General features: G+C 38.4%; 1 protein-coding gene across 12 annotated transcripts in view; it reads right to left on the reverse strand.

The window, feature by feature from the left end:
* LOC139753689 (rho guanine nucleotide exchange factor 11-like) overlaps nucleotides 1–15,948 on the reverse strand; it is a 575,625-nt gene that overhangs the window by 83,845 nt on the left and 475,832 nt on the right. For all 12 annotated transcript variants that reach the window (XM_071670374.1, XM_071670376.1, XM_071670381.1 and 9 more), the window contains 6 exons: nucleotides 13,734–13,805; nucleotides 11,453–11,640; nucleotides 9,354–9,580; nucleotides 7,292–7,495; nucleotides 2,536–2,763; nucleotides 665–911 (listed from right to left, as the gene is read on the reverse strand). In XM_071670374.1, the coding sequence (XP_071526475.1) occupies nucleotides 665–911; nucleotides 2,536–2,763; nucleotides 7,292–7,495; nucleotides 9,354–9,580; nucleotides 11,453–11,640; nucleotides 13,734–13,805 (1,166 nt within the window). The remainder of the gene's footprint in view (nucleotides 1–664; nucleotides 912–2,535; nucleotides 2,764–7,291; nucleotides 7,496–9,353; nucleotides 9,581–11,452; nucleotides 11,641–13,733; nucleotides 13,806–15,948) is intronic.

Genomic DNA, 15,948 nt, shown 5'->3' on the forward strand with positions numbered 1-15,948 from the left:
AAAATATCTATTTATACTCTTATCTATTTACACTATTTGAAAATATCTATTTACACTCTATGTTGCTAAATGTCCTTACATACTTAAGGTGATGTATAACTTGTATGTTTTGATGCTGACATTCATTTCATCACCTATTCCTCATGAAGACCATCAAATTTTGCAATATCATCATATTATTAAAAATTGATTTTATTCAAGTAATACGTATACTTAGCCTAAATATACAATATGTTACAAATATGCTTTCTTGATGATAAAGTAATAAATGTACTCTAATATCAACTAATTTTCACACACATATAAACTCTACACCTGTTCATGTATTAGGAATTCAGCATCATAATGTTGCAATGTAAAATACACGACAAAATGCAAAGGCAAAATCAAAAGTGCTAGTCTTTGGATGGATATCCTAGAAAAATAATCTTAATGTTACTGAATTCATACTAGTAAAAAAATCAAATTTCATCCACTAATGAATATCATGAATAACAACATTGTCAAACATCTCATAAGACTATTTCTCACACATAAAGAAAATTCACTTTGACTAAATACTGGAAATTAATTTTGAAGAATGTCATGTAAAGCAAGAATAACTGTCAACTACAGAAGTTAACATTAAAACAAAATATGGCAGCAAATTAGCTTTCAAACTAACCTGTGGCTACTGCCCTGAAGAGCATGGATGGCCCATATTTAACAATGGGTGAGTGAGTTAGCTTATTATCATCCCTGCCAAGAGATTTGGAGTGATTCTTAAGGATGTATTTATCATCAGCCTTTTGAAGAAGTACAATAAATTCATCCAGAAGCAAAACCAGGAGATCAATATTTTTCTGACCCTTTGCAATTCTCCAAGTTAATGAGCCCTCATATATCAGCTTGTGTTTGGTCAGGTCCAGGTTCTGTTGGAAGAAAATTGTGATGACGTCAGTATGATTTCATGAAAATTGAGGCTAAACAGATTGAAGTGATTATTACCTCTGTGGTTTATATTCCTATTAAGAAATCAACTGCAACTAGTTGAACACAAGAGATATTTAACAGAATCAGCAGAATTCTGACTTGTACATAATAATTTCTGTCGAAGAACTAATAAAATAATGAAGTGAAAACTCTCCCCTTATGGTCTTCTTGGCAAGACTGCTGTTTATTTCTCTGGAAAAAATGCATCATTGTATTCATAATCTGGTATACCCTAGATGTCCTACGCGAATATGCATATGAGCTAGCCACAATCTCTGCTTCTCATGTCAGTCTAAAAATCAAAACTTTTTCTTCTTGTTGGAAGCATGTCTTTGTGCAGTTCATCTCCAAGGAGACTACTTTAACCCTTTCAATTATAAACCAACTGCTCTCACCCCTAATATCAACAAAGTTTTTGAACCTCTCATTTTCTCAAGAACTTAGAATCCCATCCCCTTCTTTCTGATCAACACTATGGCTTTCGTAGCAAGAGTTCTACCGGTGATCTCTCCTACATGACTTACCTGTAATCCTCTTCTCTCAAGAATTTTGGTGAAACTTTTGTCATGGCTCTCAACACCTCCAGTGCATTTGACAAGGAGTGGAAAAATCCTTTGCTTTCCAAAATTCCTTCCTTTGGTTTTTTGTTTCTCTGTTCCCTGGTGTTTTGCCTTCTCTCTGACCAATCTACTGTAGCAGATGCTGCTCATATTAATACTTCCTCTTATCCTATTAACAGCAGTGTTCCCAGGATTCTATCTTCTCTCCATATCTCTTATTGACTTCTAACCCTATTCACTCTTATACTGATGTTTCCAATGTAAACACTTCAATTCACTTTCCTTCCCCTAAATTCCCATATTCATTTTCTCTCTCTTGTACAAAACATATCTCTTATTTCAATTAGAACCTGTGCAACATCTTAGATTGGGTAAGCAGTAACCTTGTTAACTTTGATTGTTCTCAGATGCATGAAAAGCATGAAAGATTTTTTCATTTCATTACCTATAAATAAAATGATGCCAAAATACAAGAAGGAAACTGTGAAGATGTCCAGTGCTTGAAAAAGTGTTGCTCAGTCCTTACAAGAATGAATAACATTTTGGGCCAATAAAGAGAAGATATAAAACTCACAAAAATGATATACATAAGAGTGTACCTACTCAGCCTGGTCGTGAAATGAACATAGGTTTGTGAGGCCAAAGCTTGAAACAACCTTATTGGGAAAAGAAGCAAAAATACAGCGTTGACCTAAACCAAGTTTTGGAGGTACACAATCCTCCAGTATCAACACGAGTTGTGCATGGATACAAAGACTTTTGATGAAAGATATATGGTAAAGAATGTGCTAGAGGAGTTTGATGAAAAAGAGAGAAGTGATGATATAAATGTGCGACAGAGATGCTTGTCTCAATGGCAATGCAGAGATACAGATAAAGTAAATGTCACCTTAAGAAAAACTTTTACAGAAGATGTAATTCTACATACAAGCAATGGCTAATCTAACACAAATATACATGTAATCTAATGATTAAGAAATTATCTTAACATTCTCAAACTCACCCCTTTTAATTCATCTGAGTGCCCATGCTTGTTCTTTGCTAAAGATGACTGATCAAGCTTCCGCTGTATCTCACTGAGTCTCTGACTGTTTTCTGCTTCTTGTACTGCTGTATTTACATAAGCCAAGATCTCCCGTGCTCTCTCCAGAGCTCGAGATATTTGTTCATACTCTTCTGGATGGGTATTGCTGTCAGTGTAGGCTAATAATGACTCCATAAACAAAGGGTACTGGAAATAAAAATTACATCTTTTAAATGTGGCTTATAATTCATTTCAATAATATGGTCTGGACAGTAACTGCTGTCACCAAAAAAAAAAAAAGAAAAAAAAAATGGAGTTAACACTTCATAGCCTGACTGAGTCTGGCAAACCTAATCTGCTCAGTTTCACTGTTACTTTAAAACCAAACCTTGCACTTATCTGTCTATATATATATATATATCTATCAGTTGCATATCTAGGGTATGGCAGGTAGGGTACCACTTAACAGGTTTGTTTTTTGACATATGCAACCTGATTGACATTTTCAACAGTGTGGTTTTGTGAGATAAAAAGGAACTTCACCTACTTTTCAACTATAGTAATATTTTGCTACTATCAGTTACAGCACCGCTTCTATGTTACAATTTTGATCAAATAAGTCTTTAAGAGTTTATATAATCTAAGCTTGGCCTAACTCTTCAACAGTTTATAATTACACTGTATATATTTTCATGTACACCTACTATATGTACATTTTCAATCAAGCCAGGGATGCAATTTCAGTCCTTGCCATAGGTACTATTTCCCCTAGATAAGCCTCTGATATCTATACCTCTGATGCACATTCCCTCAAGAAACACCCATTAAGGAGGTGAACATGGCAAAAGAGTCTCCACTTATTCCTGTCCTTACGTGCCTTTCTTGCATACACCATTCCACACATTCTTCCATCGTTTCTCTCCTTCTAGTACTCTTCCACTTTCTTTCCTGTCACAGGTGGTCTTCCTCTCACACTAAACTATTTAATCATACTACCATACACTCTCCTAATAAACCTCCCATCTTGCATTCTTTCCATATGACCAAACCACCTCAAACTATTCTGCGTCAACCACTGTACCACTCTGCAATTAATTTCCTTTGCATTCCCTTCCACACCAAATCTCTCATATACCCCATCATTTCTTTCTTTAATCCATCTAATCATACCACATGCTCCACTCAAAGAGTTCATTTCCACAGCTTGGATTTTTGACCTCCATGACTCATTCAATATCTATGTTTCTGTTGGATAGGTCAGGATCAGGACTATGCTGTCTCTTAATCATTCATCTGCCTCCATACTTACACCCTCATCCTTCATTATTCTCTTCAGGGACCCAGTGACTTCTAATTTGTTCTGCTCTATACCTTATCTCTCCTTCCATGTCATCAAACTTATCCAAGATAGTTCCAAAAACTTTAAGACCCTCTTAAAGTCTTTCTCCCTACATATCTATAACAAAGTTAAGAACACTTTCTTAAGTGATTTGTAAAATACATACTTTCATCTGTTTCCTTTCAAATACCATTAATTTACCTTATTTGAATTTTCCTTCAACCATCTATGCTTAAATATATCGTGAAGATATTAAGACCTTCTGCAACCCCTTTTCATTCTCAGCAAACAACAAAGTATCATCATTAAACTGGCTTGTAACTATCTACAAGACCTCACCACCACACTTGGGAATTGCTGCAATCCCTTTTCTTTATCTTTTATTTCATTTCTCTTATCACCTCATCCATATATATGTTAAAAAGCTACAGTGACATCACACAGCCCTTCCTCATACCTGCATGTGTACCAAAACTTTCACTCAACTCTACATCAAATCTTACACAAGTATTTGCTCCTCTGTAAAAGGCTTTCACACCATCCAACAATTGTCACCCCACCCCATATATCCTTAACACGTCCCATAAAACATTTCACTTGACTCTGTCATACACTTTCTTTAGATCCTTATAAAAGCTGCATGCAGCTTCTTACTTTTCACTAAATACTTTTCCACAAGTCATTCTCACAGCAAAATTGTGATCTGCATATCCTCTAACTCTCCTAATTCCCCCTTGCTCCTCATCCTACATTCAGCCATTTCCCTCACTATATCAATCAACACTTTTGCATACACTTTTCCTGGTATACCCAACAGTTTTATTCCCCAATAACTGCCACATACGTCATTAGCCCCTTTTCCTTCGAGTAAAGGAACAATAATAGCTTTCACCCAATCCTCAGGCAGAACATTCTGTTTCCATAATAAATCATAATCAAATGCAACCATGCTTTCACACTTTCTCCTCCATACTCCAACATTTCAGCCGTAATTCCTACCTTCAACCTTATCACTGCCCTTTTTACCTCCTGGAGTTAACTAGTTCACTGGAGACTATGCTGCTAAAGCCATCCACCTTGAGGGAGTTCTTGGTGGGAACATGCATCAGAGATACTGATTGATAGATATATATAGAACTCCTTTCCTGCTTATAGACCCCTATGTTTGTATCCTTTTCCTTCCATCCTGCAAATCCATGCATGTAAAAACTGCCACCTTTTCTTCTCCCAAATTCGTCAGTTATACAAAATATTCTTTCCATCTTCCTTTTACTTCTCTTTTTGATTCAGAACTCCTCTTCCTTATTTCTCACATTTACATTCCCACTCTTACATCTGCCTCTTTCCTTTTTCACCTCCTTCCAGGACAATTTCTTTCATTAATCTTCCAAACAACTTTCTTCCAGAACCTTCATGTACTCTTTCTTAGCCTTCCTCACCATCAGCTTCTTAACATTCAGCTACCCCATCTTATACTTTTTGCTCCTTTATACTCCTTTCCAGCAACCTGCCACATGCCTTAATCTTCTTTTCCACAGCATTTCTAATCTCATCCATCCACCAAGCATTTTCCCTTTTATCCTATCTCACAATCTTGCATCTAATTGCTAATTCGATAAATTTTACCAGTCTTTAAACATTCTTAACATCTGATTCACACATGACTGCATCCCTACATTTAATACATTTTCATATAACTTTCTGTCACCTTTCTTTCATACTCCTTGCAGTCTTTCTAGTTCATTTTCTTGCTCGCCAACACTTTCACCTCTCCATTCTTCCTTATGTTATACTTCCATTTCTCTGATCCTCACCTCCACAAGAACAGTAAAAAAAGTCACAATCTCCAAAGGATCCTCTTATAACTATAGCACACAATAAAACCTTCCTCAACCTTTCATCCACTGCCACAGGGTCTAACATACACTTTTATTCTTCTCTGCCATATATATCTGAGGATCATCTTGTGCTCAAAAATGGTGATTACAAGGAATAAACCCGTCAGCATCTATATTCTAGAATATCTTTTCTTACTTTGGAATATTCATAGGTAATCCCAACATTCATCTTACACACCCACAAGTCAAGACTGGTGCCTTACCTAATATCTCATTGAAACTCAATGGCTAATCTCAATACATTTTTCTCTCAGATATACTACATGCCTAACTTCCTCTTTTACACCTTTTGTTTTCATACTCTTCTATTGCTCTTTATTCTTTAATTTCCCAGCTCCTTTAATTATTTATCTTATTTATTTTGCTTTGTCGCTGCCTCCCGTGTTAGCGAGGTAGCGCAAGGAAACAGACGAAAGAATGGCCCACCCCACCCACCCAAATATACATGTATATACATACATGCCCACACAAGCAAATATACATACCTATACATCTCAACGTATACACATATATATACACACACAGACATATACATATATACACATGTACATAATTCATACTGTCTGCCTTTATTCATTCCCATCGCCACCCCGCCACACATGAAATAACACCCCCCCCCCCATGTGTGTGAGGCATCGCTAGGAAAAAAACAAAGGCCACATTCGTTCACACTCAGTCTCTAGCAGTCATGCAATAATGCACCGAAACCAAAGCTCCCTTTCCACATCCAGGCCCCACACAACTTTCCATGGTTTACCCCAGACGCTTCACATGCCCTGGTTAAATCCACTGACAGCACATCGACCCCGGTATACCTCATCGTTCCAGTTCACTCTATTTCTTGCACGCCTTTCACCCTCCTGTATGTTCAGGCCCCGATCACTCAAAATCTTTTTCACTCCATCTTTCCACCTCCAATTTGGTCTCCCACTTTTCCTCGTTCTTTCCACCTCTGACACATATATCCTCTTGGTCAATCTTTCCTCACTCGTTCTCTCCATGTGATCAAACCATTTCAAAACACCCTCTTCTGCTCTCTCAACCACACTCTTTTTTATTACCACACATCTCTCTTACCCTATTATTACTTACTCGATCAAACCACCTAATATAATGCAGGAACAGGTAAACAAATATCAAGGAAACACTGATAAATGAAACAGATTTTAGTAGATATGGGTCCCTTTTCCATACTATTGAACTTTTCTGAGGGAACATTCAAAAGCTTCTTTGATAATGAGCAAGGCATTGTTGATCTAAGGCATACTTGATCTAAACTCAGTAAGTTGTCCCAGATATGAGCAAACATAAAATTCAAAGTTTTCTTTATCTTAACTAGACTCAGATGATCGAACATTCATATTAGTGGGGTATAAAGAAGCTAGCTCTGGACATTTTCTTACATGCGGAAACACCAAAAAATATGAAATCTAATGTTAATACACATGTACAACATTTTAAAATAAATTTTCTTGCCAGCAACTTCAGTTTTACACACCTTTGATAACCTCTGAAAGCCTGCTGGTAGCATGTCTTTAAGTTGAAGTCTCCGACAAGCAGGGTTGTTTTCTTGTTCCTGAAGAAAACTGGATAATCTCTGGTCTCTTTTTTGCCGCTGTTTGAGATTTTCCAAAGCTAAAAACTGTGTTCTGAGAAACTCGGCAGCTTGCTGCTGGAAGTGATCTCCTTGCTCACCATCAAACTGTAAAAACAACAGTATTAGCAACAGGAAGGGCACTTTGTTAACTTTTTAACCTGTATCAACATGAGTTTTTCTACTTCATATTATAAGAAAAATCATAAAGTAACAACTCATTACATCATGATTGTTCCAGATACTAAGGATATTACATTTGTCCTGTATCACAACAAATGTTGACTTCTCCACTGGGGATCTTAAACAAAATTCTTAAGTCTTCCAAAAATTCTTTGGTAATACTCTTAAACAAAGTCAAAGACCTATCCAACTGTTAACTTACACTTCATTTCCAAAAATGGGGTGGATCAAGTTTAGAAAGCCTCTTGACAAACTCACACCTAAGTTCAACCAATATCCTGGGTACCTGAGTACATACAGGCTTCCACAGCACTACAGTCCATCTGAATTATTCACTTTGCACATCAAGACAATTAACTCCTTACTCTATCCACACAAAATGCCTCATCAGATTTCTAAATATACTTCCTTTCTGCTCTCATTTATCTTCTTAAAGAGAGAGAATAATAAACTTCTTCTCCCTTAAATAACCATCTATTTCTATTTCTGAGATCCTGATTTACTTCCCTGTTATTCCTAAATATCAAATCTTTAACAAATCTATTAAGGACTCCACTCTCTGCTCTCAATTCATGACAGGTCTTTAGGAAGGCTGACCTTTTCCTCTCAAACTCTCTTCTATCAACCACCTTCCTATAATCTTGCATTTTCCGCATTCTCCAATGCAGTTCCTTTCTTTTCATAACCTATTTGCACAGTGCCACACACCTCAAGGGTGTTTATAACCTCAATTAATCCACTCATTAAATATTTTAACATCATCTCAATTCCACTTTGTACCATTTTATGAATATCTTTCAGTTTTTATCACTATTTTGAAAGTCATCTTTTGCACTTCCATTAACTTCTCCAAATTTTCATTCACATTTCTAGTCCTATGAAATCTAATAAATAAATCTTAATCTATACATTACTATCATATACACAAGTAAGTCCTGTCTGCTTTACAAGCACATTATCATTTATATCATATCTTTCCTAAATTATATCAGCCATACTCTTGTTAACCTTGTCTTGGTACTTGTATCACACATGTTTCTGCATAACCATGTGTTGACAATTTCAACTGCTATACTCATAACCAATAATGCAAATTCCATGAATCCTTTAATCAACATAAATTTCACTTGGAATCTTATATACTCTATGACTCCTCCTAAACTCATGACTTCACGTCATCCATCAAAATGTTTTTCCATGGATCCACTTCATTAACGTTTTTTTCAAGTTACCTCCAGAAAGTTTTCTTTATATGCCTTTTTTCTATCAATGCATGGCACATATGCAACTACTACATTAACCTTATCTTCTCTAACATTTCATGGCTCCTACATAATCATAATGACATCAAGTCCATTACAACTGAATTTTGTGTTTAACACCTAAACATTTACATGTTAGTATTCAGTTATCTTTTCACACAATTCTTCTTACATCAGAAATTCAGTAAATTCTTTCATACTCATAGCCCTATGAAGACAACACCGTCACACTGTCACTCATTTCAAACATGCATAAAACTACTCCTTAAATCTATCTTGCATGCCCTAAAAAATATCAATGAGCCTTTCCCAAGAAGTCATGACAGTGAAGTTGGTATAAGCAAATTTAATGATGAGGGCCCAAAGTACTTTACTTTATAACAAAGAAATAATTGCACATTAAGTGCAAATTCTCTAATAAAAAGAATTGAAGACTAAAAAGCAAAACACATCCAATCAGAAAATATACAAAAAAAGCACAAAGATGCTGCTACATAAAAAGAAAAAGTAGAAATACTTACCATATTTATAAGAAGATCACCAACTCTCAAAACAAGAGGCTCTTCTTGTCTTCTCTTCTTCATGGCCTGATTAAAGGCAGTGTGGATCTCCAACATTTGGTCCATATTTGGGAAAAGAATGTCCAGCTGATCTCTTGGTAAGAGCCCTGCCTCTGTCATGGGCACTTGAAACAGGTGTTTTAAAACTTTTAAGACCCGTACATGTGTCCTTTCAGTGTGGAATAATTCTGAAAAGGATATGTGTATCAATAAAAAATACTAAAGAGGAAAGAAACTCTAAACAAGAGTACAACTGAATACCATAATATTATATTGATGCAGAACACACACATTGTAATCAAACATCCTCAAATTCATCACTGTTCCTCAAAGGCTGTTTTTTCCATTAATACTTACTTATCACTGCATCTAAAAATTCCACTCTTTCTTTCTCCTTAACTACCTCTTTCCTCTACTATCACAGCTGGTTCCAAGACACAAGAAAAAACAACAACAAAGAATCTGAACTATTTGCAGAATTTAGGGTGACACCCTGCTTAAGAGTTGTAACTGGCTTTCTTCACTCTTTTTGCTCATAGTTCAGCTTTTTCTCTCAGTCAGTCCTTTCCAATACCTGGTGATAGATCAATCATTCTCTTTTTCCCTATCAACAGCAGTGTCCCTTTGGGACGAGTTCTTTCTCCTAGTATCTTCTTCCTTTTTATCAATATTTTCCATTTACAATAACTGAAAAGGACCAACCAGAAAGGAAGCTGGAATTGAGAAAACACTGTGTGGGAGGACATCAAAAAAAGGGAGCCTGATGGTCAAAAACTGATACCAAACTTCACCATGAGCTTTAGGGGTATCATGGACTACAACAGGATTAATCCAAGTCTGTCAGACATCCAAGTCTGTCAGACAAGTCCAGACATTACTAACATTAGAAAAGACATTACCAGAGGGTATTATCTGCTTAAGAAATTGTAAATCAGAGAGATTTGGAGATTTTGGAAATAACAGATGTGAAAGCCAGAAGCTGAAATCTGGAAAGCAAATCCAGTAATGTACAGTACTGTTAAAGAATTACATGTTACTAATATTTACATACCTCTCACATCACAAAAACAATTGAAAGTGTGCAAAGAGGAAGCAAAAGGAAGACATACATTTCACTCAAAAGCAGAATAACAAACATTTAACCTAATATTTTTGTTTGCAACTATTTAATAAACTAGTTGAATAAAGACAACATCTGTGTGCCTATGAAGGGCAGTGTAATTTACACAACAATGACATACACTAGGTGTAACTCATTCAGTTTAGAAATAAAAAATCAAAGATTTCTTTGTTCTAGATGAGTAAATGCTCTACCTCTAGAGTTGTGGATTGTAGGTGGATGAAAAGACATGGGGAAGCAAAGAATTCCACAAACATGATGTGCAAGATACGAAGGTGAATGAGGATCATGCACAAGAGGACTTTTACAGAGAAGCAATGGCATGAGGACATGTGTCATGACTATGAATGACTGAAGCTGGAGTAATGGATTAGACTTAATCAGCCACTGACCATGGAAAGAGCAGAAGAGTAAAAGTGAGAAGACACTGTCTGACATATTCGGGAGGTATGGAGGAAGTGAAAGATTGGTTATTGTGGTGAAAAGCTTTTGATAGCATTTTGTCCAGTAAGTACAGGGAGGGTTTTAGAGCACTAGTCCCATGCACGCCATAAATATTTTGAAGGATTATTGCAAAAAGTAAGAAGATCAACTTTAGAATTCTAGAGTATGAATGAATGTAAAAAAAAGAAACCTGGATTATGATTTTTTTTTGCAAATTTATTGATGTGGTAACTCTAGATAAAGTTCTTAGTTCCTGTAATACTTTGGACACTAACATTGGTGGCTAGAGTACCAGGGTGTTAATGCTTTGTCTATCATATCAGAATTATTCTGCAGTACGCAGCTGCATGCACTAAGAACAAAGATGTAGGAAAATAGTGAGCTACCCCATCAAGTTAAAATGTAGAAAAGTATGAGAAGCAATACCAAACAAAAGCCAGAAAAAAAAGTATAAAGAGAACAAATATGTGACAATCACTGTGGTGGTGTTACATACCATTTATAGTTTCTTGCCTCTTTCGTTCCTTAGGCTTGAGCTTCTTAATTTCCTCCTCAGAGACTAGTTTCTGCCAGTTTGGAAGATCCACCTCAGCCTCAATGTCAGAATCATTTTCGAGGACTGGGGCAGGTAAGGGTGCATCTGTTCGAGACACGTGCTCTAAGGAGGTGCTTGGGCTCTCCAGGCTGTAAGGATATTGAAGTTATTAGAATAAAGACAAAAGAGTAAAGATTTTTCTCTCCTGTCAGTCAAGCACTGTGCAGCAAGAAAAATTAGAAGACCTCTAGTTATTTTATATTTCTCTACATGTTTAACTGACACTGCAGGCTTTTCTAATATGGTATCTAATCTCTTTGCTCCAGTTTACTTCTATCATATAACACATCGTTTGCGAAACTTTAATATCATAATAAGAAATTCGAGTCGTCAATAAGCTATCAGGTATAGTTCACACCCTGCAACAGCTTTGAAAATTTAGTGAATGATACATGGGCACACACGACTAAAACTAACGAGTATTCGGGATAATGTATCAGTGTTTACGACAAAATCGATATTCTAATCTGTCTCACCACGACAAGTTAACTACTCTTGCGGAGTCATATGCTCCTAAACGAGAATGACACCAATGTGATGGATGATAACAACTGGGGTTATGTCCTCTTTAATCCTGAGGTAAAAGTCGTTAGGTCACACTAGGCTGCACAATCTGCAGGACTTCTGACGGACCAAGACTAACGTGCCAAAACGGGTTAAAATCCTGTTTATGTATGTCAAATAAACGTACGTATAAGTATCGTTTAATAACCGGAAAGCTCGCCTCTTTTAGCACACTACAAAATCAGGATGCAGACCTAAGCCTTCGTGGGAACAACGACGAATATGACTGACACCAGCGCAGGCATCACATTAACTTTTCTTCGACCTCGGAATAAAATTTGGACGCAAGACATTGCATCGAACATAAAGGGTATCATAATTGCTCTACTCCATAAAAGGCTAAATAAAATACTGATAAAGGAACAGAATAATGCGCGGAATAACATATGTTCGACCATCTAACATAAAACCGAAAACTAGTACCACAACCTTGAAAGGTGCAAAGGCATTACAAGATGCTGAAATCAAAATAAACATGGTGTAGACCTTTGAATATAACCAAAGACTAAATGGTTTATCAAATTCATAAATCAACCTGCAAAGCCATCAGAAAGGATTTCATCTTCCGCGTAAGGAGTATAAATAATGAAGACACATTCATCACACAACATAGTCTTCACATTCCAGTCTCTAATGCTATTTTCCTGGGCTGGATATATGCGTCATGGCCATGCTGTGTGTCAATGCCTATCATCTCATTATCTTATACTGACACGTTCACCGATACCTCCACTTTCTCCCGATAGGGTTGGATCCCTGTGGGTCCCTAGGGCATAAATGGACTCTCCTGTTAATCTATATACTCACTACGCTCTTCACTTGACCCCACCTATCTCCAACACTACGTTCCGCACCTGACTCCACCTATCTCCAGCAGTAGGTTCTGCCTTTGACCCTACCTGCCTACTCCAGCACTACTCCAAGTATGCGTCCTCTACCCATATGAGATTATCCTTTACATACTGTGCTTATCATTAACAAGTGAATTTTCCAATGTAACTGTCGACATTATACAATATCCTGTTGATCCTGCAATGCAAATCATGATTTACGTACCAATTTTATCCCGTCCATCGTTAACCAAACATATTTTGTTTTCGCTTTCCATTCCAATAATTGCACTTATCAAAGGTAAATATCTTGAACCTAAACGAATCTTGATATTCATTATATGAATATCCTACGTCACCTTGATTTGTATTATACCAATGATATGGGTACTGTCCCTCCTTTTTTGACGGTACTAGGATGTTTTAGTGGGGAGGAGGGGGTCCATGTACACTCTATAATTACATACACCAACCTGTGGCCTTGTGCCTTCCTTAACACTATCAATGATATCCTCTGCCTATGTGTATTTAGAAGAGACCTTGAAAACAGAAATCTAATATCATCGTCACACACAACATCTAGCAAGTCGAGGTGATTCTTTTGACATGCAATAGTTTATAACGTAAACTAATGCATCCTTGGAAGCCAGCAAGGAAAAGACAACCCCCATAAATTGTTAACTACAGCAAGGGAAAAGAAGATAATGTTCCTGCTTTCAGCCAGACTGGTGCAGGGCAAGTGACGTCCCTCTCGCTACAAGGATGCCAACCCAGAAAGAATGACTTACCTATGTGAAAGACTTGAGTTTGACGAACTGCCGGAAGTGCCGAAGTTGTGACTTGATTCTGCGTCCACATCGCTGAAAATAAAATGCAAAAGAATTAATGAAGTTTCCAGAAACACACACACACACACACACACACAAACAACTGCGCACGTACGTACATGCACTGTCATCTTGCTCTATTGACTCCTTCGTTAAGTTTAAGAAAGTCCTATGTATCAATCTGTTAAGGCTACTGTATAACTAATACTGTACTTGTTAATAAAGCATGTCTCCTGTATGATGAATCATCTTATTCAGTCAACCAGTACAATGAATGGAATACAACTGTCAACCAGTAAAGTGAATGGAATAGTGTTACAGCGTCAACCAATTCGATGAACAGAATCCTATCGTTAACCAGTGCATTGCATTTAAAGCAATAGTGTTATATCGTCAACCAGAAACACACACATCAGTACGAAGAACGTAATAATGCTATATCGTTAAACAGTACGCAGAATGGAATAGTGTTATATCGTTAACCAGCACGGTGAATGGAAACATGTTGTATCGTTGACCAGTACGGAGAATGGAATAGTGTTATATCGTTAACCAGTACGGTGAATGTAATAATCTTATACTGTTAACCAGGGACCACCAGATGATAATGCTACATAACAGACATATTAGGTCAGCCTGTGACGCACTCCCCACGGTGCAGCCAACACCGAGATAGCAGAGGTACTCGTCATAACCAGGGTTGTGGGTGTCAACAAGGTTGCGGGTGTCACAATCTGGGTTGTCGGTGTCAGCTAAGGTTGTAGGTGTCATAACCAGGGCTGTGGGTGGGTGTCATAACCATAGCTGAGGGTGGGTGTCATAACCAGGGCTGTGGGCGGGTGTCATAGCCAGCGCTGTGGGTGGGTGTCATAACCAGGGCTGCGGGTGGCTGTCATGACCGGAAGACGTGTGACAACACAAAACACCGTCCTCGGCGCCCTCAGGTTCCCGGCAGGTCGTGACGAGTGTCGTAAAAGGCTGGAGGTTCCCCCGGGAGCTGTTAAGGCCCAGTAATAGGGCTCCCAGCCCGACCCCGCCCGCTCAGCGGGTCCGCTACCATTCATAACAAGGTGAGGAGGAGGAGGAATCCACGCCCAGAGCAAGTGATAGCAAGGGCGTGAAGGCTGCAATGTGCGAAAACTGTAAAAGTAGTAGTAGTAGTAGTAGTAGTAGTAGTAGTAGTAGTAGAGTATGGTAAAGTACCAATGGGTTGGCTATCATGTTGGTATGAGGTGAGGTGAGGTGCAGGGTTGGGACCTGGTGGTGTGGGGTTGTGGTGGCGGTGGTGAGGACCAATGGGTGATGGGGTCAAGGAAGAGTGAGGGTGGAGGAGGCAGGGTGTGGCGGGAGGACACCCTGTACATGGCAAGTTGACAGGAGATGGGTGAAGGTGGGAGGCAGGGAGGCAGGCAGCGGCAGGGAGCCAATGTCAACCCCACGCGGCCTGCCAGCACCTCACCCCCACCTTGCACACTAATAATCTGGATAATCCTCCCACTACGCAACACTACGTCAACCAACCAGCACAACAACACAATCAGGCCACACCTGCCTGACACACACTTATCACAAGTGTTTCATTTACTTGGCTCCTCTACACGGGAGGGCTTCCTGTGCTACCCTCGCCTTCACTTGGCATAATCTCATGACTCGACGAATCTATTCAGTCTATTTTTTCGACCGATTTAGAATTATACAGCTCCGTGAGCCTCGCAACACTCAACACAGTACCGGCTAAAATCCCCACCGCAGAAGGCGGCGGCAACAACTTGAGCAAGAGACGGGTTCAGCAACACCATGATGCACGTACCCCGCCTCACCATACGACACCATGGTGCCATGTATGTACACATCCTCCCTCCTTCCTCATACATTGATACCATACTGCACATCCACCGACCCATCATAGTCGGTATACACCCTCCTTCCTCATACAACAGACACCATACTGCACATACATCGACCCATCATGTCGGTACACACCCACCTTCCTCACACTCAGACACCATCATGTACACTCCGTCCTGCCTCCCTGCTCATACAGCGACGGCATCATGTACAAAGTAAGCTAATGTCGCATTGGCTTGCGTGCACACGCCTACGGCAGATGTCTAACATCAAATGAAGGAGCATGGAATACCAAAGCGTACTTCACGAACGTCGATACTATACTACA

The sequence above is a fragment of the Panulirus ornatus genome, chromosome 15, assembly GCF_036320965.1.
Source record: "Panulirus ornatus isolate Po-2019 chromosome 15, ASM3632096v1, whole genome shotgun sequence".
NCBI classification, from domain to species: Eukaryota; Metazoa; Arthropoda; class Malacostraca; order Decapoda; family Palinuridae; genus Panulirus; species Panulirus ornatus.